At 40.4% G+C, this 27,945-nt stretch overlaps 1 protein-coding gene across 1 annotated transcript in view; it reads left to right on the top strand.

Annotated features, from left to right (window-relative positions):
* The first annotated feature begins 650 nt into the window (after nucleotides 1–650).
* LOC130293202 (serine/threonine-protein kinase SBK1-like) overlaps nucleotides 651–27,945 on the top strand; it is a 115,141-nt gene continuing 87,846 nt past the window's right edge. Inside the window, exons 1-2 of the mRNA XM_056541704.1 lie at nucleotides 651–848; nucleotides 25,995–26,207. Coding sequence (XP_056397679.1) covers nucleotides 26,051–26,207 — 157 coding nt within the window. The 5' untranslated portion in view covers nucleotides 651–848; nucleotides 25,995–26,050. The remainder of the gene's footprint in view (nucleotides 849–25,994; nucleotides 26,208–27,945) is intronic.

The raw sequence follows: 27,945 nt of genomic DNA, 5'->3' as shown, positions 1-27,945 counted from the left end.
AAATAAAGATTATTTTTGCAAAGGAAATTCACTGTGTTACCGGCTAGAATGTTGTAAATAAAAAATATTAGATTAAGACAATTACCTCTTTCAATTTAGCTTCTTAAAATGCTTGTTGGGAGTGTGCCCATTACAGGCACTGTATCTTTCTTTTGTATTAAGTCAGGTATTTCCTTTGGATTGCTGTAAATAGACATAAGAGATATTTGACATTTTTTCTTTGTTGTCAGCTGACATGGTACAACAGAGTTGATGTACTGTTCTGCTGTCTAATTTTAGAAATCAACTAGAATTGATGTGTGAATGACATGACCCAAGGAATAGAGTGTGTGACTCAAACAGAAGGGAACAACTTGCCAGAATGACTTATGTACAGTATGTACTCACAGAACACAAATAGACAAAAAACACAAGCAACTTACTAACCCACGTTTTATTAGGAAGAGACAGAAAGCAAAGAAAAAAAGGAGGAACAATTAATAAACTAATAACAAAACATTCTAGCAACAAACAGATGCATGATTAATTCCCTGTACTAGAGCTATAAATTAACACTGTTAGTCTGAACTGCTGTGAGTTCACATTAGGAAGGCAGGTAGTGTAAAACATTCACTAACAACGTTTTACTTGTGAGTGATAGAAATAGCTGCAAGAGAGAGACATTTTTTCATACAATAGCAAAGTCAGCACCACCCATGATAATGCTTAAATCAGCAAGACACTCATACAGTACACAGCATTTCTTCAGCTACTCTTTATAACTCTTGCTACTTGAACACTTAAAGATTTGGAATATTACCTCAGCTAAGACCTGTAAACAAACATACTGAAAATACCCATCTGCAAAGGTAAGCAATCATTTCATGTAAAACATTATGAAGATATGTTTTATATCAAACATTGATTTTCTGCATGGTTATCACTGATCATTTGGATACCTTTTTCTAAAAGCATGTATGTTTGGGACACTGTGCATCAAACTCGCATATCTAAATATTCAGTGTGATATTCATGTCATGTTAAAAGTACATTTTAAACCAATCACAACTTCAGCTTTGACTGAAAAGCTATGCAGATTTGTTATATAACAGTGTTGTACTATTTTATACTTAATTTATTATCATTTTTAGTAAGTTATGTGTTACAGTATTTTAATACTGATCTTTTTAATGTTGTTTAAACTCTTTGTAAGACTTATCAGTCATGTATGTGGCAGATAGGCTTAGCACTACTGATAATTCTATTTTTATGACATTCCAACAAGATGTGAATTGATTAATTTTACTGCATGCAACCCACCTAATTGGTTCATAAGTTGAACTACAAAATGGTAGCATTGGTGCAGTGTGGACAATCCCCCTCTTTTAATCTTATCTCTAGAAAGGCCGTAGAATTTTCTTTCTGGCTGAAATGTTGGCTGGGCATTTAAGATTTAAAGTATCGCATGCCTCACACAAAATCGAATTTTAATTGGACATATCTCTAAATGTACATTGGGGCAAAACAGCCTTGAAAGGGGAATTAAAGCGACCTCATATATCACCTATTTAGTCCTTTATTCAGTCCTGCAGCTGGGGGTGGGAGGGCAGGATTGAGGAATAGGGGATTTTCCTCATAGTAACTGGACCACCAATCACAAATATAGGTATCAGTGATACCTGTCACACTGAGATGAAGATCTGATGGTTTAGATGGTTTTTATATGCGCCAGCAGAAATATTACTAAACTAAAGAACCAAAAATAGGAATTCACTTTATATCTGTTTAATATAAATTGTTTTAACAGACCTGGGGAAAATGGGGAAATAGTGAATCTCCTGCAAGAGTTTTCATCATCGTAACATAGGAACATAGTTCATAATGTTGAAAAAGACCAGAGTCCATCAAGTTCAACCTATAACCCTAATGAGTCCCTACTGAGTTGATCCAGAGGAAGGCAAAAAAAATCTCATACTCGAGGTAAAAATTCATTCCCGACTTCAAATATGGCAGTCAGAATAAATCTCTGGATCAACCTTCTATCCTTATAGAACCAGAATCCATAACCTGTAATGTTATTTTTACATCTTTTAAACCATTCATACAAAAAAAAAAAAACATTTGAACTCTCTAAATTTGACCTAGGTCTAAGATTGAAATGTGAATTGTAAGGGATCACTCATTCTTTATCTTTAACGCTCAGTTGGGAAAATCCATTAGAGTCATGAAAAGAATGTTGATGATGGGACCACTGGGTCAGAAATGGTTGACTGACCTGAATTTGCTTACAGGCTGGAGATGAAGAACAGGTCAGATAGAGGGAAAAAAGCAAGGTCAAGTAATGACACAGGTCTATAAAAGATCAGAAATCATGTCAATTAACAAACTTTAAATCAATCATGAAGTGTAATGAACTTTTTTGCTCAGGTACATTGTGCCAAAACATGCATTAATAGCCACAATAACCCATTGGCCAGCACCTCAAGGTATCTTAAGCACTCCCTCTTTAAATTTGTTGAGGAGATTCATGCCAATCACAGAGCGGCGGGCAAGGACAGAAACTACTGGACAGTGCTCAGGATGGAGGATGGCAGAAGCAGGAGCCCAGGAGCAGGTATAGACTGCCTGCCACCAAATGGGGATTATTGCTTGTGGGATTGCTACAACTGAGTTGGCCTTAGCTCTGCACCACAATAATTCATTGTCTAGAATGATGTCAAATCCTAACATGTTTAACTATATATATATGTATATATATATATATATATATATATATATATATATATTAAAGCTGTCAATAAATGATCTTTTTACTTTTTCTTTTCCACCTTTACAAACCTCTTATCAAAGTAAAATTATTTCTAATCGGAGAATATAAAAAGATGTAACAAATAATATATAGAAGGAATATTCTTTCCTGGCTAGTTTTATAGTACAGTTGTATAGTATAGCTACTGTGTTATAATTCATATTAATACCTCGATAGTCAGACATTGTATTTACTTGAATGGCCACTGTCTTTTCAATCAACATCCCTCCATTTCGCAGCCTATGTGATTTGTAACATATTGGCAAATCACTTTATTTACTAAAAAATGGCTCTGTGCCCTAGGAAACAAAATCTCAAAAGTCTTAGAAACTTAGGGGGAATTTATAAATGCTTATAACAAAAATGGTGTTAAGAAAAATACTGAATTTGTATGTGCCAGAAAATTTGCAGGCAAGCCTTGATAAATTTTCCCCTCAAGTGTCTCACTTACCTGTGATCTGCAATCCACTTTGGGGAATTCTGTCACTAGCAGCAGAAAGACCAAGACATAACACAGGAAGTGGGATTTAGCTTGTGCTATGTGCATTGGAGAGCCTATATTGTGTGAATGCAAATTAAGCATGGTCCATGCTGGGCCCAACAGGGCCAGCCTGTTCAGTCCAGTGCACTATTTCCAGCACTATATCATGATATAGCAGGGAGGACTAGGTGTTGTTCTGAGATTAGCCAGAGAGGTAAGAGAAGGAATATCCAGGTGTTTTTACTGTAGGGAAGGATCCCAGCTCTGGCCCCACTGATTTAACCCCCTTTAGCCCCATTTATTTTTTATAAATCAACTGGTGCCAGCAAGTTAAACAGATGTGTAAATGACTTCTACAAAAAAATATTTACCCTTCCAGTACTTTTTAGCAGCTGTATGCTACAGAGGAAATTATTTTCTTTTTGAATTTCTTTTTTTTCTTGTCCACAGTGCTGTCATCTGACACCTCTGTCCGTGTCAGGAACTGTCAGGAGCAGCATAGGTTTGCAATGGGGATTTTCTCCTGCTCTGGACAGTTCCTGATATGGGCATCAGGTGTCAGCAGAGAGCACTGTGGACCAGACTAAAAAGAAATTCAAAAATAAAAAGAATTTCCTCTGTAGCATACAGCTGCTAAAAAGTACTGGAAGGGTGAAGATTTTTTTAATAGTAATTTACAAATCTGTATACCTTTCTGGCACCAGTTGATTTCAAAGAAAAATGTTTTACCCCTATTCAGGATACGCACCATAAATGCACGGCGCTGCATAGCGCTACTTAGAGCACAGCCTGCTCCCTTTATTCACGGCGGGTCCCGGCGACTGTCAGCAGCTGCAGACCTACCAGTAATTAACCCCTCAGATGCCGTGTCCAAAACAGATCACGGCATCTGCAGCAGTGCGGCACTTAAAATGGCTGATCTGATCGCCCGCCGCACTGCCGCCAGATCCTCACCTGCCTCCTTCCATCTCACAGGGTCTTCTGCACCAGAGCAGATAATACTGATCAGTGCTAATCCCTATGCATAGCACTGAACAGCATTAGCAATCTAATGATTGCTATAAATAGTCCCCTATGGGGACTAAAAAAGTTTAAATTAAATGTAAAAAAAAAGTTTTTAAAAAGTTTTTTAAAAAATGTGAAAACGCCCCTCCCCCACTAAAGTTTAAAATCATCCCTTTCCCCATATTAATAGAAAAAAGCAAAAAAAAAGATAAACAAACATATTTGGCATCGTCGTGTGCGTAAATGTCTGAACTATAAAAATATGTTAATGATCCCCTATGGCGAATGGTGTAAACGTAAAAAACGTAAACACAAAAGAATGTAAAGTGATTAAAAAGTCACGTATATGCAAAAGTAGTGCTAAAACAAACTACAGTTCATGGCACAAAAAATGAGCCCTCACACAACCTTGAATATGGAAAAATAAGAAAATTAGAGGTGGTCAAAATAGGGCAATTTTAAAAGTACTGATTTTCTAAAAAGCAGTACAATAATAGAAATGTATGTAACCATGGGTATAATTTTAATCATATTGACCCAAAGAACAAAGAAAACATGAAAATGTTACCGTAAAGTGTACGGCATGGAAACAAAAACACTCCAAATTTGCAAAATTGTGATTTTTGTTTAAATTTCCTTGCATAAAATTTTTTTTTTGGGGCTTACTGTACATGTTAGGGTAAAATGAGTGATGTAACTACAAAGTACAACTGGTCATGCAAAAAACAAGCCCTCTAATGGGTCTGTGAATGGAAATATAAATATTTATGGATTTAAAAAAAAGAGGAGGAAAAAGCAAAAACTCCAAAATAAAATTGGCTGTGTCCTTAAGGTCAAAATGTGCTGTGCCCTAAATGGGTTAAAGGAAGAGAATAAAAATGCTTTGTACAATGGAGATGGGTCTCAGAGCTCAATAAAAGCAATGAGAACGCTAAAAAATTACATTGTGACTGCTCTAAAGGATTAATGTAATCAAACCATGCAGTGTTTAAAAACTCTTTTAGATAACGTTCATTTTAACAGCATAATATTCATTACAATTTACCATTAAAATGTTCAGTTGCCAGGTTAGTTTGTTGACCATTTCCAGCACCTGAGTTTTTAGGTTCTGGCGACTAAAGTGCGTGTTTAAAGCGTACCTGTTCTTTGCAAAAACTTTTTATTTAAAGGGGTACTCTGGCCCCAAGACATCTTATTCCCTATCCCAAGGATAGGGGATAAGATGTCTGATCACAGGGGTCCGACGGGGGGTCCCCTCAATGCAAGTCTATGGGAGGGGGAGTGACGGCAACAAAAGCTAGAAACAAAAGCTCCAAATATGGCAGGGATATACCATCCCAGACACGTAAAAATAAAAAAGTTATAGGGGTCAGAGGATGACAATTTTAAACATATTCATTTTCCTGCATGTAGTTATGATTTTTTCCTGAAGTATGAGAAAATCAAACCTATATAAGTAGGGTATCATTTTAATCATATGGACCTACAGAATAAAGAAAAGATGTAATTTTTTTACCGAAAAATGTACTGCATAGAAATGGAAGCCCCCAAAATTTACAAAATGGTGTTTTTTCACAATAGTTTTTTTTTTTTTTTTGGTTCGCCATAGATTTTTGGGTAGAAAAAAAAAACTGATGTCATTAAAAAGCAGAATTGGTGCCGCAAAAAATAAGCCATCCTATGGATTTTTAGGCGCAAAATTTAAAGGGGTATGATTTTTGAAAGGTAAGGAGGAAAAAACGTAAGTGGAAAAACACTCGGTCCTTGACCCCTTCGGGGCGGAGCCCATTATAACCCTAAGGACGGGAGCATTATTTGCAAATCTGACCTTTATTTATTAATAACTCTGGGATGCTTTTACTTATAAATTTGATTCTGAGATAGTTTTTTCTTGATATATTCAACTTTATGTTAGTGGTAAATTTACGTTGATACTTGCATAATTTCTTGGGGAGAAATTCCAAAATTTCAGAAAAAATAAAAAAATTTGCATTTTTTAACTTTGAAGCTCTCTGCTTGTAAGAAAAATAGACATACCAAAAAAATTATATAATGATTCACATATACAGTATGTCTACTTTATGTTTGCATAATAAAGTTGACATGTTTTTACTTTTTGAAGACATCAGAGGGCTTCAAAGCAGCAATTTTTCCCGAAAATGTCAAAATCAAAATTTGTCAGGGACCAGTTAAGTTTAGAAGTGAATTTGAGGGTGTTTATATCTGAAATTCCCTATAATGGACCCCATTATGAAAACTGCACCCCTCGAAGCATTCAAAATGATATTCAAAAATTTTGTTAACCCTTAAGGTGTTTTCCAGGAATAGCAGCAAAATGGAGGAGAAAAATCGAAATCTAAATTTTTTACACAAAAATGTTATTGTAGCCCCATTTTTTCAATTTTTACAAGGGGTAAAAGGTAAAAAACTTGTAATTCATTTTCTCTTGAGTAAGAAAATACCTCATATATGGATGTAAAGTGGTCTGTGGGTGCACTTGAGGGCTCATAAGGGAAGGAGCGACAATGGCATTTTGGAGAGCGAATTTTTGCTGAAATGGTTTTTGGGGGGCATGTTCTATTTAGGAAGCCCCCATGATGCCAGAACAGTAAAAAAAAACACATGGCATACCATTTTGGAAACTACACCCCTCAAGGAACGTAACAAAGGGTAAAGTGAGCCTTAACACCTCACAGGTGATTGACGAACTTTCGTTAAAGTGGGACGTGAAAATGAAAATTTTGATTTTTAACACTAAAATGCTGTTATTACCCCAAACTTTTCCTTTTCACAAGGAGTAATAGGAGAAAATGCCCCCCAAAATTTGTAACCCCATTTCTCTTAAGTAAAGAAATATCTCATATGTGGATGTTAAGTGCTCTGTGGGTGCACTAGAGGGCTCAGAAGGGAAGGTGGGACATGGGCTTTCTGAGAGCAAATTTTGCTGAAATGGTTTTTGGGGGTCATGTCGCATTTAGGAAGCCTCCATGATGCCAGAATAGTAAAAAAACAAAACACATGGCATACTATTTTGGAAACTACACCCATCAAGGAACGTAACAAGGGGTACAGGGAGCCTTAACACCCCAAAGGTGACAAACTTTTGTTAAATTGGGATGTAAAAAATAAAAAAATTAAAAAAAATTAAATAAAATGCTGGTGTTACTCCAAATTTTTCATTTTCACTAGGGGTAATAGGAGAAAAAGCCCCCAAAAAATTGTAACCCCATTTCTTCTGAGTTTGGAAATACCCCATATGTGGATGTAAAGTGCTCTGCGGGTGGACTAGAATGCTTAGAAGAGAAGGAGTGCCTTACGGCTTTTGGAGAAAGAATTTGGTTGGAATGGAAGTCGGAGGCCTTGTGCGTTTACAAAGCCACCTGTGGTGCCAGAACAGTGGACCCCCTCCTACTTGTGACCCCATGTTGGAAACTACACCCCTCACAGAATCTAATAAGGGGTGCAGTGAGCATTTACACCCCACTGGCATTTGACAGATCTTTGGAACAGTTGGCTGTGCAAATGAAAAATTAAATTTTTCATTTTTAAGGACGACTGTTCAAAAAATCTGTCAGACACCTGTGGGGCATAAATGCTCACTGTACCCCTCATTACATTCTGTGAGGGGTGTAGTTTCCAAAATGGGGTCACATGTGGGGGGGGGGGTCCACCATGTAAACGCACATGGCCTTCAATTCCAGCCTAATTCTCTCTTCAAAAGCCCAATGGCGCTCCTTCTCTTTTGAGCATTGTAGTTCACTCGCAGAGCTCTTTACATCCACATATGGGGTATTTCCATACACATAAAAATGGGTTTACAAATTTTGGGAGGCTTTTTTCCTATTACCCCTTGTGAAAAGGAAAAATTTGGGGTAACACCAGCATTTCAGAGAAGAAAAAAAAACACATTTTTTATTTTCATGTCATTTTCATGTCAACGAAAAAAAGACCTGTGGGGTGTTAAGGCTCACTATACCCCATGTTACGATCCCTGAGGGGTATAGTTTCCAAAATGGGGTCACATGTGGGTGTTCATTTTTTTGGCATTTATGTCAGAACCACTGTAACGATCAGCCCCCTTTGTGCAAATCACCAATTTAGGCCTCAAATGTACAGGGCGCTCTCTCATTCCTGAGCCATGTAGTTTGTCCGTAGAGCATTGTACGTCCACATATGGGGTATTTCTGTACTCGGAAGAAATAGCTTTGGAATTTTTGGGGATCTTTTTCTCCTTTTACCTCTTGGGAAAATTAAAAGTATGGGGCCACACCAGCATGTTTTTTTTACACAAACATGCTGGTGTAGCCCCCAACTTTACCTTTTCATAAGGGGTAAAAGGAGAAAAATTCCCCCAAAATTTGTAACACAATTTCTCCTGAGTACGGAAATACCCCATATGTGGCCCTAAACTGTTGCCTTGAAATACGACAGGGCTTCAAAGAGAGAGAGCGTCATGCACATTTGAGTCCTAAATGAGGAATTTGCAATAGGGGCAAACACGGATACAAGGATGGGAGTTATCTCCACCAAAACCCTACAGCAGTGTTTCCCAAACAGGGTGCCTCCAGCTGTTGCAAGACTCCCAGCCTTCCAGGACAGTCAATGGCTGTCCGGCAATACTTGGAGTTGTTGTTTTGCAACAGCCTGAGGCTCCGTTTAGGAAACACTGCCGTATGAGACGTTTTTCATATTTATTGGGGGGGGGGGGGGGGACACGTGTAAGGGGTTGTATATGTATATGTAGTGTTTTACTTTTTATTATGTGGTGGTATAATGTTTTTGGGTACATTCGCACTGGCGGGTGTTCACAGTGAGTTTTCCGCTGTGAGTTTGAGCTGCGGCAGAAAAGTTGCCGCAGCTCAAACTTGTAGAAGGAAACTCGGTGTAAACCTCGCCCGTGTGAATGTACCCTGTACCCCAAACCTTCAGCTGTTGCAAAACTACAACTCACAAAATGCACTGACAGACTGTACATGCTGGGAGTTGTAGTATTGCAACAGCTGTAGGCACACTGGTGGGGAACCACTGAGTTAGGAAATAGACTATAGCTCAGTGATTCCAACCCGTGTGCCTCCAGCTGTTGCAAAACTACAATTCCCAGCATGTATTGTCTGTCAATTCTGGGAGTTGTAGTTTTGCAACAGCTGGAGGCACACGGGTTGGAATCACTGAGCTAGAGTCTTCTAACTCAGTGGTTCCCCACCAGTGTGCCTCCAGCTGTTGCAAAACTACAACTCCCAGCATGGCCAGACAGTCAGGGATGCTGGGCGTGTAGTTCTGCAATATCTGGCCCTTCAGATGTTGCAGAGCTACAACTCCAAGCATGCCTGGACAGTCTGGGCATGCTAGGAGTTGTAGTTATGCAACAACTGGGGAAGAACAGTTTGGAGACGGCTAAGTAGTGGTCTCCAAACTGTAGCCCTCCAGATGTTGCAAAACTACAACACCAAGCATGCCCAGACTGTCCAGGCATGCTGGGAGTTGTAGTTCTGCAACATCTGAAGGGCCAGGTATTGCAGAACTACACGCCCAGCATCCCTGACTGTCTGGGCATGCTGGGAATTGTACTTTTGCAACATCTGGAGGGCTACAGTTTGGAGATCACCGTATAGTGGTCTCCAAACTGTGTCACTTCAGATGTTGCAAAACTACAACTCTCAGCATGCCCAGACAGTCAGTGCATGCTTAAGGACCACATCTGGAGGACCACAGTTTAGAGACCACTACACAGTGGTCCCCAAACTGTGACCCTCCAGATGTTGCAAAACTGCAACTCCCAGCATGTCCAGACAGCCTTTGGCTGTCTGGGCATGCTGGGAGTTGTAGTTTTACAGCTTTTAGAAGGCCACAGTGAAGATCACTTACCGCGATTTTCGCTGCAGCCTTCTCCACATCGCACTTTCTGGGCTGCCTCCACCTGCTGCCGCCACTCCTCCAGGATGCCACCTCCGCGGCCTCCGTCGGTCCGGTAAGCCGGGCCATGCTCTCACCTCGCCGCCCGTGTTCCCCCCTGCTCTGCCCCGACTTCAATCGGTGGGCAGAGCAGGGGAAATTAACTCTAACCCGCCCCCCGCCCCCCTCCTGCCATTGGTCGTCAGCCTGGTTGACCAATGGCAGGGGATAGGAGGGGGTGGCAACACTGCCACCTCCCTCCTATCCTTTAGGATGGTCAGAGCTGTCTCTGACAGCTCTGATCATTCTTATTTTCTGTACGATCGGGTCACCAGTGACCCGATTGGCCCAGATCGCTACAAATCGCAGATCTAAATTGACCGGCGATTTGCCGTAATCGCCGACATGGGGAGGTCTCAGGACCCCCCTAGGCATTGCCACGGGATGCCTGCTGATAGATATCAGCAGTCATCCCGCTCCGATCACCGCCCGGCGAGCGGCGGTGATCGGAAATGCGAAGGGCGTACAGGTACGTCCTCTGTCCTTAAGTACCGGGACGTGAGGGCGTATCCATACGCCCTCCGTCCCCAACAGGTTAAAGTTCCATTTTCTGTGGGAAATAATATTCATCCGTTAAGACCCGTTATAACATCCCTCATGTATGGCCATAACACCTCTGTCTACAGACTCCCACAGCCAGGACTACTACTACTCCCATCATGGAACAGACTTGTTTCCATGATGGGAGTAGTAATTCCCTGGCTGCGGGAGTCCGCAGACAGCTGGGGAGGCTGCATTAGTGTTTGTACTACTACTCCCATCATGGAACAGAGTCTGGGGGTTGTAGTATCGGGGCTGAGGGATTGTTCGCACCTAGTTTCACTTCTGAGACCCGATGCGATCAGAAGTTATTATAGTACGTTCACACTCTCGGATTTTCAGCGTATTTTACACTGCAGATCCACTGGTGAAGGCCCGCTCAATGCTGGCTTTACATGTGCCTTCTTGTAGTGGCAATACGCAGCTACCAGCAGGCACACTGCGATGTGCGAGTCGCAGTATACTCGCACATCACGGGAGCTCTCTGTCTAGCTCAGAGCAGGGAGAGCGGCCATGATGTGCAAGTACGCCGTGCACATCGTTGCAGTGTATCTGCTGGTAGCGGCATATTGCCACTACCAGCAGGCACATGTAAAGCCAGCATAGAGCAGGCCTTCACCAGCGGATCTGCAGCTAAATACGCTGTGAAAATCCGCAGGTGTGAACGTAGCCGTAAGCAGGAGAGCGGGCGGCAAGTTTCGCAACCCTGCGATGTATAATGTGTTTTAACTTTCATTTTTAAATCTCCTGCGGGAAGCCCTGAATGGCCGGTACCGAGGAGCCAATCAGGGCTCCCAGCGGGAGATTTAAAAATAAAAATTGTGAGTAGCAGCGGGGGCCATATATATATTAAAAGCTGTTTGGGGGGCAAGATATATAGCCTCCCACAGCACATTAATAAAGATATGACCCCCTGCCAGCGCATTTATAAATATATATATCCCCTGCCATCGCATTAATAAATATATATCCCCGCCGGTGCATTAATAAATGTATACCCCCCGCCGGCGCATTAATAAATATATACCCCCTGCCGGCACAAGTAACCCCCCGCAGCACTTGTATAATGTACTGTCTCAGGCTGCCATCTATATACACATGCCGGGCTGTGCTATGAATGAAAAGCACTCTAGCAGCAGCATCGGCCGGCCGATAATGCTGATAGAAATACTTTTAATTCATAGCACAGCGCCGGCATATGTATATAGAAGCGCTGTGGGGGACAGATAACGCTATATGTCTGCACCCCCCAGCGCTTCTATATACATTTACCGTCACTGCGCTATGAATGAAAAGTATTTCTATCGGCAGTGCATAGTGCCGGCAGCCGATATTCAGGGTCATCCCGCCTACCCTTGTCCCCACCTTCCCAGGATTCCTTGCTCCATGTCCTCACATGTGGATCCGCCATTTTAGATGCCATTGGAGTCAGCGATATTCGCATTCGTTGCAAGTCGAATTTTTCATGAAATTCGTGACGAATTCGGATTCGTCAGATTCGATTCGCTCATCTCTAATTCTATATACTTTAGCCAATACATTTTTCTTTCCCTTATCCCGTGATTCCATAACAAAGTCTATAATTTTATGTGATTCAATTTTATCCCTAAATACGCATAACCTACTTGCCAATATCCATAAATTTTTCTTTCCTCTAATCTAAACTCTTGCCTCAACTGAGGCAATCTCTTCAATTATACATCTTCAAAGAGTTGATACAGCATGTTTATACCCTTTTCTCCCCAGTCTATTCATTTTGTGATTTTAGAAAATTCTACTTAATATGCATTACCCCATATAGGTATGAATAAAAAACTCCCTTTAACTTTCAATAACTTCCTTTTTCTCTTCCATAATCTGTTTAGTGTTTGTAAACTAAGACTATTCTTACATTCTTTCCTACCAATTTTCCCACTTTCTAAAAATTCTAAATTATATTCCTCCCTCAATCCTCTTTTCCTTATCACTTCTAAAATGTTTTCACCTTCTTGTGTAATATAATAAAAATAAAAATTAGGGAGACCTAATCCCCCATTCTCCATTGATTGATTCATATAACAGCTTTTGAGACACCTGTTTTCTACCCCCAAATCAATCCATTTATGTTCCTTTCTAATTCCCCCCAAAAAGTAAATTTAATACAAATAGTAGTAACCCTGAGATACTGTAACACCATTGGCAAAATTATAATTTTTATGAATGATAATCTATCAGCCAGATACAACTCCATTCCACTCCATATTTAAACGTTTGTCCTATTTTCTCTACCAATGGAGTCAGATTTAGTTTTTCAAATTCCTCTATATTTTTGAATGTAGGAGGGAACCTACAACATAGAGGGGGAAGATAGTGTAGATAGAGAGGGGGGACTTATTAATGTACCTGGGGGTGGAGCGAAGGGAGGGGTTAGAATAGTTAATAGGGATAGGCGTCATAGGAAAAAAAAACATACACCATTGAATTCCATGTTGACTATTGCCAGAAGTCTGACCAATAAAACTGACTAACTGGAGTTGAAAATGTCTGAGGAGGATTATGGCATAGTGGGTATAACAGAGACTTGGTTGGATGATAGCTGTGACTGGGCGGTCAGCATACAGGGTTATAGTATATTCCGGAAGGATTTCAACATAACGGAAAGGAGGAGGAGTTTGTCTTTATGTAAAGTCCAGTCTGAAGGCCACACTGCGGGAGGATATACGGGAGGGAAACGATAATGTGGAGTCATTATGGGTAGAAATATATGGAGATAAGAATTAAAAAAAATCAGATAGGGGTTTGCTATAAGCCACCAAACATAATGGAAGAGGCAGAAGATCAATTACTGAGGCAAATAAACAAGGCAGCAAATCAAAATGATGTGATAATAATGGGGGACTTTAACTATCCTGATATAAACTGGAAGACTGAGAACTGTGAATCTCATAAAGGAAACAGGTTTCTGACTATAACTAAAGACAATTATCTGTCCCAAATGGTGCAGGGCTAGACCAGAGAGGGGTGCCCTACTAGACTTAAAGGGGTTATCCAGGAAAAAACTTTTTTTTATATATATATCTACTGGCTCCAGAAAGTTAAACAGATTTATCCCTTCAGTAGCTATGAGCTGCTGAAGTTGAGTTGTTCTTTTCTGTATAAGTGCTCTCTGATGACACCTGTCTTGGGAACTGTCCAGAATAGAAGCAAATCCCCATGACAAACCTCTTCTACTCTGTGCAGTTCCCGAGACAATCAGAGATGTCAGCAGAGAGCACTGTTGTTGGACAGAAAAGAACAACTCAACTGCTGATAAATATTGGAAGGATTAAGATTGCTTAATAGAATTAATTTACAAATCTGTTTAACTTTCTGGAGCTAGTTGATATATATATATATATAAGTTTTTCCTGGAATACCCCTTTAATATTAACCAACAGACCTGATAGAGTAAATAATGTGCAATTGAAAGGATACCTAGGAAATAGTGATCATAATATAATACATTATAACTTGTTCTGCAATAAGGGAATCTCTCGAAGGGCCACAAAAACAATGAACTTTAGGAAGGAAAAGTTTGATCAACTCAGAGAAGCTCTTAACAAAATAAAATGGAATAATGTCCCCAAAAACAAGAATACTGACACTAAATGGGAGACTTTTAAAAATATCTTAAATTCTCAATGTAAGTATAATTACTTCTCAATGTATATACCTCATGGGAATAAAAGGATCAGAAATAAAAGAAAACCAATATGGATGCATGAGAATGTTAAGGGGGCAATAAATGACAAAAATAAAGCATTTAAACTAATAAAATAGGACGGCAGTGAAGAAGCATTAAAAAGCTATAGAGAAAAATTTAAAAAATGTAAAAAACTGATAAAAGCTGCAAAAATAGAGACAGAACGACTCATTGCCAAAGAGAGTAAAATGTTCTTTAAATATATAAATAGCAAAAAGGTCAAAAATGAAAGTGTAGGCCCTTTAAAAAATGATGAGGAAGAAATTATAAACAGGGATCAGGAAAAAGCAAATATATTAAATAAATTCTTCTCCACTGTATTCACCGAGGAAAATTAAATGCCATGTGAAATACAGAGAGATAAGGTAAACTCCCCAGTACAGGCCACCTGTCTAACCCAGTAAGAAGTACAGTGCCACCTACAAAAAATCAAAATAGACAAATCACCAGGTCCAGATGGCATTCACCCACATGTTCTAAAGGAATTAAGTAATGTAATAGACAGACCCCTATTTTTAATATTCAGGGACTCTATAGTGACAGGGACTGTTCTCCAGGACTGTCGCATGGCAAATGTAGTGCCAATATCTAAAAAGGGGTTAAAAGGTGACCCCGGGAATTATAGACCTGTTAGTTTAATCTCTGTTGTATGTAAATTGTTTCAGGGTTTTCTAAGGGATGCTATTTTGGAGTATATTAAAAAAATAAATGTATGACTCCATATCAGCATGGCTTTATGAGGGATCGGTCCTGTCAAACTAACCTAATCAGCTTTTATGAGGAGGTGAGCTCCAGACTGGACCAGGGGGAATCGCTGGACGTCGTATATCTGAATTTTTCCAAAGCATTTGATACGGTTCCACATAAATGATTGGTGCATAAAATGAGAAGGATTGGGCTGGGGAAGGATGTGGGTAAGTAACTGTCTCAGTGATAGGAAACAGAGGGTGGTTATTAATGGTACTTATTCTGATTGGGTGACTGTCACTAGTGGGGTACCATAGGGGTCAGTCTTGGGTTCTGTCCTATTTAATATATTAAGTAATGACCTTGAAGAGGGGTTGAATAGTAAAGGAGAAATCTTTGCAGATAATACTAAACTCTGTAAAGCAATAAACACAATAGAGGACAGTGAACTGTTACAAATGGATCTGGATAGGTTGGAGGTTTGGGCTGGGAAGTGGCAGATGAGGTTCAACACTGATAAATGTAAGGCTATGCACATGGGGTAGAAAAATCCGGGCTGGGATTATGTTTTAAATGGGAGAACACTTGGGACGACTGACATGGAAAAGGACTTGGGAGTCTTAAAGTTAACAGTAAATTTAGCTGTAGTGACCAGTGTCGGACAGCTGCTGCAAAGGCAAATAAAATCATGGAGTGCATCAATAGGGGCCTAGATAGCCATGACAAGGAAATCATTCTACTGCTGTACAAATCACTAGTCAGACCACACATAGAATACTGTGAACAGTACTGGGCACCAGTGTACAAGATATAGTGGAGCCTGAGAGGGTTCAAAGACGGGCAACCAGAGTAATACGGGGAATGGGAGGACTACAGTACCCAGAAAGATCATCAGAATTAGGGTTATTTAGTTTAGAAAAAAGAAGGCTTAGGGGAGACCTAATAACTATGTATAAATATATCAGGGGCCATACAGAAATCTCTCCCATGATCTATTTATACCCAGGACTGTCTCTATAAAAAGGGCGCATCCTTTACATTTAGAGGAAAGAAGGTTTCTACACCAGCACAGACGGGGGTTCTTTACTGTAAGAGAATGTGGAATTCTCTCCCTGAGGAGAAGATCATGGTAAACTCTGTAAAAGAGTTCAAAAAGGGTCTGGATGCATTTTTGGAGAATAATAACCGCTTGTTATGTATATCAGATTTATAGGGACACAACGTTGATCCAGGGATTTATTCTGACTGCCATATTTGGAGTCAGTAAGGAATTTTTACCTCTAGTATGAGGGTTTTTTGCCTTCCTCTGGATCAACTCAGTAGGGATTCATTAGGGTTATGGGTTGAACTTGATGGACTCTGGTCTTTTTTCTAACTTATGAATTATGTTACCATATTACTGTCAGGGTCCAGACTAGCGGCTGGTGAGGACACTGGAGGTGGATCCTCTGTGCCAGAGAGGCGATGACGCGGGTCGTACTGGGGAATTGGTTCTAAGTAGTTACTGGTGTTCACCAGAGCTCGCCGCAAAGCGGGATGGACTTGCTGTGACGGTAACTACCAGGTCGTGTTCCCCAGTAGCGACTTGACCTCTCTGGCAGCTGAGACTGGCGCGGTACACAAGGACTAGACAGAGGCGAGGTCAGACGTAGCAGAAGGTCAGGGCAGGCAGCGAGGTTCGTAGTCAGGGGCAACAGCAGAAGGTCTGGGTACACAGGCTTGGGAACACACTATAACGCTTTCTCAGGGCACAGGGCAACAAGATCCGGCAAGGAGAGGAAGGGGAAGTGGGTTTTTATAGGAATGGGAGTCATTGGGAGTAATTGGGCAAGGCACCGATTAGTGGTGCACTGGCCCTATAAATTTTAGCCTCGGATCGCGTCCCCTCCGGAGACCAGGGAGCAGCGCTCGCGGTCAGCGATGCCGACCGGAGCACTGCAAGCAGAAGTTATGAATACCCTTACTCCAAGATACTCAAAAGTCTTTGCAGGCTTTAATATTTTAACATTTCCTATTGATTTCTTAATTCGATTATCCAGTGGCAACAAACATGATTTTTTTCCAATTCATACAAAACCCAGATTTCTGCAACCTCCCTAATCACTTCTGGTACATTATTAATCAGGTCTCTAATAAATAAAACTACATCCTCCGCATAAAGAAGTATTTTTTCCTTGTTCCCGTTTACCCCAAAACCTGCAAAACAACTATCTCCTTTATCCTTTCAGCCAATGGCTCCACAAATAATGCAAAAAAGCATTGGGGACAAGGGATACCCCTGTCTAGTACCCCTACTAAGCTGGAAACTCTCTGTTAATTTTCCTTTAATATCTATTCTAGCCATAGGCAAGCTATATATAGTTCGCACCCCACGTATATAATCTTCACCCGGATTAAATGCTTCCAGTAGTTTAAATAGAAAGCTCCATTCCATCCTGTCAAACGCCTTGTTGGCGTTAAGTGACAGAATGGAACAGGGCCCCCTTCCTCAATCTGAATATTCCACAACAGTCTTTGAAATTCCCAAACATACTCCTTTCTCCATTTCTATACATTCTTTCTGACCTATGGAGATTTTGGTAATACTTACATGTGATTTCCCTATTACCTTGTACCATCTTGCCCTTTGAATTGTGGATTTCCTTAATAGATCTACTTTCACTTTGATTTTTAACAATACCTGCTAACCACCTATTCAGCTTATCTCCTTCAGAGAATTTATTTTTACCTAAAAATAGGAGCCTGTGTTGTACTTTCTCCATCAGAAAATTCTGATATTGTTTCTGAGCTAAATCCAATTTTTTTCTAATTTTAATATCATTTACCCAACTATACTCCCCTTCTATTTTCTCTATGTTATCACTCAGATCGTCTTCACTTTTCTTTACATTCTTCCTAAACTTTGCTATATTTCTATACAAACACCCCCTTAGGAATGCTTTTAGGGAATCCCACACTATATGCAATTTTGCTAATGGTCCAGAATTCTATTAATTCGGGTACAGACTTCTACAAGCTTCCTTTAGTCCTGCTTCCTCACAGAACCTAGCTAACATTGAGATCCCCTTACCTTTCTGCTTACTTCTACGGTCCTTTTCCAAGTCAAAAACACAATTACATTTTTGCTAAAACTTCCAGAGTAAATGGGGGAGGTATATATATGAACGCCAAAACAACCTCTACTTCTTCCCATCTGGAAAGTAAAAAAGAATACCTTCTTCTGTTATCACATTCCGAACAATGGATCTCAATTTTAACTTAAAGGACGAGGGTGCACTCCCTCCGTCTGGAGAAGAAAGGGTTTAGTCTCAAAGGGCGACACGCTTTCTTTACCATAAGAACTGTGAACTTATGGAACAGTCTACCTCAGGAACTGGTCACAGCAGGAAAATTTTACAGCTTTAAAACAGGGTTAGATACATTCCTGGAACAAAATAACATTAATGCTTATGAAGAAATATAAAATCCCATCCCTTCCCCAATATCGCGCCACACCCCTACCCTTCAATTCCCTGGTTGAACTTGATGGACGTATGTCTTTTTTCAACCGTACTAACTATGTAACTATGTAACACCGAGACCCCTGATGAATATGCTGAGTAAATGGAGTGAAACTCTGCTTGAGCCCATCTTTTTTTAATTATATTTGATAACTCTCTAGTTAGGTGTGTCTTTACTAAACAGACTATAGCTGGCAAATAGTGACTGATTCTGTCAAAGATTGCTACTCTTTTCCCTCTCTCCTTTATCCTTCTAACATTACAGTCTGCCCTCCTTATTTCTATTAAAATTACCTATCATATAACAGTAGGTGATACAGAACTACTTATTCTAACCGTTAGTGCCAGGCTGTTCTTACCCCTCTTTCCCTTCCCCTCTTCTCTATCATGAGTTGTGTACTCCCAACTCTCCCCACTATTCACTTCTCTCCAATCCTCCTCCTCTCCCTCTTCCTACAATGTATTATAACCCTTGAGAATCCATCCATTTACATATTTCCTCTTCAGAGTGGAAAAACTGATTTTCCTCTAAAAGTGATTTTCCTACGAGCTGGGAACAAAAGGGAAAAAGACATGTCCAAACTGTGCAGTTTTTTCTTCACTTCTTTAAACGCAACCCTTCTTTTTTGTGTCGCTTTCAAAAAATCTAGGTACAAATCTAGAAGTGAGACTGTGGAATTCTCTGCCTGAGGAGGTGGTCATGGTGAACTATGTAAAAGAATTCAAAACGGGTCTGGATGCATTCTTGGAGATTAATAACATCGCTGGTTATGTATACTAGATTTATAGGGACAGAACGTTGATCCAGAGATTTATTCTGACTACCATATTTGGAGTCGGGAAGGAATTTTTACCTCTAGTATGAGGGTTTTTTGCCTTCCTCTGGATCAACTCAGTAGGGACTCATTAGGAATATAGGTTGAACTTGATGGACTCTGGTCTTTTTTCAACCTCATGAACTATGTTACTATAAAGAACAGAAAAATCTAGGCACAGAAAGAAACCGGATCTGGGCCTTCCTCTCCTTCTGGCAGTCCAATTACTCTTACATTGGCTCTCCTTGATCTGTCCTCTAGATCAATGATCTTTTCTCTTAATTTCTTACTTTCTTTGCTAAATTCTTCCTGTGACTTTATTGCTGTTGCGACTATATTATCCAACTGAGGCAGTGCCTCTTCTATCTGCCCTACTCTTTCCATAACTTTTTTAATATTGTCCCGAACAAGCATTATATCTGTATTAAGACTTCCAACCTGGGTTAATAGTTCTTCCAGATATTTATTACTTTCACTTAAGATGGAGTCCAACATTTGCGCATTTATCTCTCCTCTCCCTCCTCCGGCACCCCTTCCAACTTTAACAAAGAGTATCTAATGCCTTCATTCGTGCTTGCTGCCTCTTCTGCTGCCATTTGCCCATTTGTTCTGGTCTTGATAGCATCTCTAGGTGACTTTAGAAATTTGTCCATCTTACATTTACTCATGACACCGCCACCTAAATGTTTCTGCGGCAGCTTAGCCTAATTTAACATGTTATTAACAGGCGTATTTATTCCTCAATCCTCCCTCCTGTAGAAACCTGTGTAAAGGAAGAGTAGTGTAGTTACCTATAACAACCAATCAGACCGCTACTTTCATTTTTAAAGAGGCCTGTGAAAAATGAAAGAAGCAATCTGATTGGCTGCTATGGGCAACTGCACCACTCTTCCTCTAATAATAGTTTTGATAAATTTCCCCCATAGCCCTTATTAAGTTTATTATGTTTCATATTTTCTCTATTACCGTACAAGATCTCATTATTGCATTACTCACTTACAGGTTTTCATACATCCAGCATGTAAACAAAACTGCCCCCGGAGCAGGGTCCACCCAGCCTCTCTTTTTTTTTTGCCTTGCTTCAATATCACAGCGGCTGCAAAGGTATATAATCCAACCATTAATTAACATTAAAAATAGATCAGTTCAACTCTAAAATCATTCATGTTTTCCTTTACAAATCGCAGTGAGGCTCACTTATCAAAGGCATTTTATAAGGTGGATAAGGGAGGGACGAGAGAGATATACAGCTCCACAAATGGCCCCATAATTACTTTAAATAAGATCATCTCTCTTTTTTCCCCCTTTACCCCAATTATAGGCAATTCAAGTGAGAAAACATAAGTTCCGTTTATTTTTACAAATTCTCCTCTCTGTTCCCTCTGCTCCTAAAAAATAAAGGATCCACCATTTCTTAATGTCCATATTCCACCAATCATAAGGCCTCCCATCATGGTCTTTTTTCTCTCTGGTATATTTCCTTACCAGTGGAGTGGTGTCTCAAATGACTCCCATGTCTTTCTCCCTCTCCATTGCAGCCTCAAACTCTCTCACCGTTCGAGCCACCACCGGGCCCCGGGCCCTTCTGCTGTACTTCCCCGCCGCTAACGGAGTGATCTCCTGGCCAACTCTGCGGCCGTTTATGTGTTTCCTGTCCCTCTCGGCTCCTCCTTCCTCCCTGTGTCATGGTCCCGATATGGTCCGCCTCTCCCTGCGGCTGATTCTCTCAGTGGTCCTCTCCGCACTGCCGATCCAGGGCCCCACCAGCCAGGCCGCTGCTCCAGTGAAGGATTCTTTCGGGCGCGTTCAATTCACATTACCGGATACTATGGAAGGGAGAGAGGTGCTCTGAGAACTCTGAGCTGATGGAACCTACATCATCCTATCACGTGATAACGTGACCTTTCGAGATATAATGGCTTTTTTCATTTTTAAAGAGGCCTGTGAAAAATGAAAGAAGCAATCTGATTGGTTGCGACGGGCAATTCAGCAACTTTTCCTCTGGACCGGTTTTGATAAATCTCCCCCATCGTCCTTATGTTAAAATAGGCTAGTCACCTGGAGATTAAAGAGGTATTCCAGTATTATTTTTTTTTACTATGCTACAGGGGCCGTAAAGTTAGTGTAGTTCATAATATAGTGTCTGTACCTGTACCTATGTTTCATGGTGGTCTCACAATTCTTCTGTGATTTTTGCCTCTACAGGTTTTCCCAGGTTGCAATGCAGTGCAAGACATTACATCACTAGTCAGGTGTTCATTGAGCCTGTTTTTGCTTTAATAGGTGGAACGACAGCTGGGTGGGAGATCATTCTACAAGAATTTGCAACAGCTGGAGGCACTCTGGTCAGATAACACTGGTCTATTGCATTGAAGGCAGCACAGGCTTGTTTCAATGGGTGGGGTGGCTGATGTGTGGAAGGAAGAAAAATGACCTCACACTTACAGTTAAGGCCACACCAATGTTTTATAATGCTGTAATATTATGTCCCTGTCCCGCAAATCCATGCTTCTTTCAATACATTAGAATGTCTTGCTGTCCTTTGAAGCAGCTGCTTGACCTGGTGCTGTTCTGTAGTCTATGTTTTACAAGTTTTTCCAAATCCTTCTCCCCCAGTGACTCCAGGGGCGGACTGACCGGCCCGTCCATTCAGACGTGGTCCGAGGGCCTGGTCGGGTAAAGGGCCTGCTGCTGCTAGTGGGGACACTTGTCTCGGATCCCCAGGCTGGCGAGCGCAGCTTTCAGCTGTATGTGCAGCCCATGCGCATACAGCTAAAAGCCTCCTCTCTGTTCTAGCCATGACCTCCGCCTCCGCTGCGCAATGCAGGCACCCATGACATCACTCATCGGCGCCTGCACTGTGATAGCTGAAGAATGCTGAAGACTAAACCTAGTTTACTAATTTAGCTCATCTAGGTGCTGTAAAAAAAAAAAAGATATCCAGTGTAATTAATTTTTAATTTAATTCCGCAGGATAGGGGATAAATGTCTGAACGCGGGCAGTCCGACCACTAGGACCCCCCGTGATCTCCCGTATGGGGCTCTGACTTGGCCCCAGCTGAGCTACTGTGTGTATGTTTCACACACAGCAGGTTAGCTGGTATAAACACGCCCCCTTCATTCATCTCTATTGGAGAGGCATAGCATTCCTGTATCTCCGCCTCATCCATAGAGATGAATGGAGGGGGGCGTGTTTTGACCGGCTGACATACTGGGTACGAAATGCGCTCTAGCAGTGCAGAGCCAGGGCCGTGCCAGGGCCCCGTACTGGTAACTGCGGGTCAGGGGTCCGACTCGCTGTGATCAGACATTTATCCCCTATCCTGCTGATAGGGAATACATTTCTTAGCACCGGACATCATTTTAAAGTTTTTTTTAAAGCACTTAGATCAATTAAATTAGCAAACTGGGTTTAGTTTTCCTGGTTGTGATAAACCACAATAAAGCCATTACAGCCTGAGTCTTTCTTTATATTTCTTCCAAGACTTGTGTTTGTTGATTAGTTAGTTATTGAGTGGCCAATGTTTCATAATACAAGCGATGGTTAAAAGTAGCCAGGTTCAAGAGGTAATGTTTTGCTGATAGTAATAATAAAACGACCCACGTATAATGTTGAGATATGTTGTTTGATGATGTGATCAGGTGTGTTCTCATGGATGCATGGGTGTTGCATAACATGCTAAGAAGTGGGTCAAAGCAACTATGTACACAAAATAAGAACAATGTGAATGTAAAGTCTTAAATGGTGTCCAGGGCCTTGCTCCAACTCTCAGTTATAAAAGTGTAAATATTGTTGACAATTATGTATAAACTGAAGTGTAGATATTGAGTTAACAATGGCAGAAATGAGTCCACCTTCAAGCATAAACATACCTTTAATAAAGTAAATAAGTGTCCCCCATGGGTGCCAAGGCTCCAACAGTACCATCAATAAGTGGATATCTTGGTTATTTCATTTTCCACTTTACCATAATTCTTACCGGCTTTGTTATTGAAAATAGGTCATTTATTTTCTGATTACACATTTCCTTTAAAATGAAAGCAGTTGCAACTCCTGCATGTAGCTTAGCTTTCTATAGGCTAGGTCTGCAGTCACACTGCTGGGATATGTAGTGTAGTAACTGGACACAGTAATTCAAGTGACAGGTCACAGAGCTTAGCCCACTGCAAAGTGCTTTGTTTATGGTGCTTTGCTCATAATGTGGTAGCTTTCTGGGATCAGTAGTTCCATAGAGAGTTCTGTTGTGCGCTGCTCACTGGTCAGCTTCCTCTCCAAGATAGTGACCACAATGCAATGCAGTGCATAGGGTTTTATCAGTCTCTTAACCCCTTAAGGACCCAGCCCAAATATACTTAAGGACCCGTCCATTTATTTAACATCTGACCACTGTCACTTTAAGCATTAATAACTCTGGGATGCTTTTACCTTTCATTCTGATACCGAGACTGTTTTTTTGTGACAAATTCTACTTTATGTTAGCGGTAACATTTTGTCGATACTTGTATCATTTCTTGGTGAAAAATGCCAAAATTTGATGAAAAAATAGCAAATTTTGCATTTCTTTTTAATTTTGAAGCTCTCTGCTTATAAGGAAAATGAATATTACAAATAAATTATATATTGATTCACATATACAATATGTCTACTTTATGTTTGCATCATAAAGTTGACATGTTTTTACTTTTGAAAGACATCAGAGGGCTTCAAAGTATAGCAGCAATTTTCAAATTTTTCACAAAATTTTCAAAATCTGATTTTTTTAAGGGACCAGTTAGGTTTTGAAGTGGATTTGAGGGGCCTTCTTATTAGAAATACCCCATAAATGACACCATTATAAAAACTGCACCCCTCAAAGTATTCAAAATGACATTCAAAAGTTTTGTTAACCCTTTTGGTGTTTCACAGGAATAGCAGCAAGTTGAAGGAGAAAATTCAAAATCTTAATTTTTTACACTTGCATGTTCTGGTAAACCCAGTTTTTGCATTTTTACAAGGGGTAAAAAGAGAGAAATTTTCTTAAAATGTGTAACCCAATTTCTCTCGAGTAAGGAAATACCTCATATGTGTATGTCAAGTGTTCGGCGGGCGCAGTAGAGGGCTCGGAAGGGAGGGAGCGACAGTGGGATTTTGGAGAGTGAGTTTTTCTGAAATGCTTTTTGGGGGGCATGTCACATTTAGGAAGCCCCTATGGTGCCAGGACAGCAAAAAAAAAACCCACATGGCATAATATTTTGGAAACTACACCCCTCAAGGAACGTAACAAGGGGTCCAGTCAGCCTTAACACCCCACAGGTGTTTGACGACTTTACATTAAAGTTGGATGTGTACATTTTTTTTTATTTTTTTTCACTAAAAAGCTAGTTTTCCCCCAAATTTTAAATTTTTACAAGGGATAATAGGAGAAAATGAGTATGGAGGTACCCCATAAGTTGACCTGAAGTGCACTACGGGCGAACTACAATGCTCAGAATAGGAGTCATATTTGGCTTTTTGAGAGCAAATTTTGCAGTGCTCCTGGGGGGGTGACGAAATCGCCACCTCCCCATACATATAGTGGGTGATAGGGGGTGTATTGTACAACCCCGATCACCTTGTATCTTCGGGTCAGCAGGTCACACGTGACCCGTATGACCCGAATCGCGGCAGATCGTTAGTGTGAATTCACCAATGATCTGCCGCGATCGCCGACATGGGGGGGTCTGATGACCCCCCTGGGCATTTGCGCGGGATCGTTTGTGCTGAACGATATCAGCAGGCATCCTGGTCCGGTCACTGCCCGGCGCGCGGCGGGGACCGAAATTCCCACGAGCGTATGGATACGCCCTGAGTCCTTAAGTACCGGGACGTCAAGGAGTATCCATACGCCCTAGGTCCTTAAGTGGTTAAACCCTACACCCCCCCCCCATGCTGTCTCCTTATTGGCTTGGAGGTTGTTTACAGCATAATGCAAGCAATGATTGGCTAGCCTGAGGTCATGTGATCCTGCTGCTAGCTATGCTGGGCTACCCTGACGTCATCCAGTCTTACTTTCTCACCCTATCATGCATTTAAGTACCAAAACGCCATGTGTTCCTCATCCCTTTCCCTATGATATTACCATTGTCAGGATTGCACGCCTCTATATGTAAGCGTTATGGAATAAGCACTATTGGTTTGTGGACCAATTAGAAAAAGGGTTCCAATCTTAAAAAGTGATGGAATCTCCAGGAAACTTGATCACTTTATCATTGGTGAAGCTTCAAACTCAGAGACCTGATGTGCTCTCTTGAATGATTTTCCATGCGACACCCAAGGCATCTGGACCTGGGCTTATTTATCATAAAATGATGGACTAGCCTAGCAATATGCCATTACTTTCTAAGATAGGTATAAGACTAGAAATATTGTATATTTTAAATAGTTTTGTGGCCAAATAAAGCTGTCACTACCATTATACAGTATTGAATTAGAAATGTATTTAAGTTATAAAGCTTTTAGTCATAATATATACTTTTTCTTTTATAGACCAGAAAAGTCTGTCAATATATCAGACTCAATCCCAAGATCACCAAATAGATGAGATGGATGAAAATGAAAATGAGGAAATCCTAAAAGAAATGATGAACCTGACATCAGAAAGGATGAAACATATAACATTGAAAGACCATTATAGAGTAATAAAAAGGCTGGGTAGTGGTACTTATGGATCTGTTCTACTAGTCGAACATAGGCTACGAGGTAAGAGTCCTTCACGATGGTCAGATCCATGGCTTTTATAGGGCTTAATGATTAAGCAGCCAGAGCCATGCAAATGATTACTAGATTGTCTGTGTAGCCCCTCCACTTACATCAATGTCTGTCACATATCACCCGTTTACCCCCTTAAAAAGCCTTGTAGACGTAACCAATTTTTATTCTTGCATTTTCAATTTTTCCTTCTCACCTTCCAAAAAGCTTAGCTCTTTTATTTTTCTATACGCAGAGACATGCATATGAGGGCTTTTTTTTTTCTGCGCAGCCATTTGTACTTTGTAGTGACATCTTTCATTTTACCATAAAATTTACAGCACAACAAAAAAAAAAATATTATTTGTGAGGGGAAATTAAGAAAAACAGCAATTTTTCTACTTTTATGGGATTTTGTTTTTACGCTGTTCACTTTAGTGTAAAACTGAAAAAAGCCTGCATAACAACCAAATACATGGTTGCATGCCACTGTGGCTAATACACAAAATACAAAAAGAACAGGGGCGTAGGAACCCCCACAAATCTGGGGGGATAGCATTGTAATTGGATGTGGCTTTGCAAAAGGCGGAGCCATAAAAGGGGGACTAAAAGGGGCGGAACCACTTAATTTTGCATGACAATACAGGCTCCTCATAACAGTTAACTTCAGGGAGCAGTGAATTTAAGAGATAGGGATTCGTCAGGATTGTGGGAGGGGGTTAGTGTAGTTAGTGTAGTCACCATTAACACCTTGACGAAACATGGTATGCCCTGGTAGCAGTCTGGGTGTATGAAGTACGCTTACTAACTGAACGCTCTTCATTTACTGCAAATGCCGCACCTCAGTGATTATGTCCCTTCCCTAATAAAAGTGTAAACAAAAATAAACATATTTGGTATTGCCGAATGTGGAAATGTTTGAACTATTAAAATATGACATTAATGAAACTGCATGGTCAATGGTGTAAATGTAAAAAAAAAAAAATTACCTAAGTCCAGAATTGCTGATTTCTGGTCATTTTATATACCAGAAAAAAAAGTTTATTATAAGTGATCAAAGAGTGCCATCAAAACAAAAATGATACCGATAAAAACTACAGACTACGGAGTGAAAAATAAGTCCCATAAATAAAAGTCTGATAGAACAGGACAATTTTAAGCATTAAAACCAGTATACAAGGAGGAATAAAATCACCATACATTTACCCCCATATTATTACTGACCAAATCCTGAATACTAAGACCAATATTACTAATACTATCAGAATACATGGAACAAATTACACCAGCACACAAAGACTGGATAATACCACCATACTGAGTAAAAAACAACTATAAACCGACTAACAATACCAATAATATCAAAATATAAACAATACCAGGACCAAATAATATTGCCTCATCAGGAACACACTTTACATCACACAGTGACTGACTAATGCATCATACTGTTACTGAATAAAACCACTGTATACAGACCTGTATCTCCCTGTACAGTTACCAAAATAGAAAAAAGCTGTAGCAGAGCATATAATCAAAATGCCACTTTATTGTTTAAAATCTACAATAAAAATACATACATAATAAAGAGGAATGGCGACTGATAAATGGGGCATCTCCTGGATAAGGTGCAAGCAAGCATGTGCTGCAAATACCTATTTCAGAGGTACATATAAAGTGGCTAGTGCCATACGTTGCTATACAAATGACTGAAGAAGGGTATACATGCAGATAGCACAAGGTAATACAG

This window comes from Hyla sarda, chromosome 10 (genome assembly GCF_029499605.1).
Source record: "Hyla sarda isolate aHylSar1 chromosome 10, aHylSar1.hap1, whole genome shotgun sequence".
Classification (NCBI taxonomy): domain Eukaryota; kingdom Metazoa; phylum Chordata; class Amphibia; order Anura; family Hylidae; genus Hyla; species Hyla sarda.
Note: the sequence above shows the minus strand (reverse complement) of the source record. Positions and strands in the feature narration are given on the sequence as shown.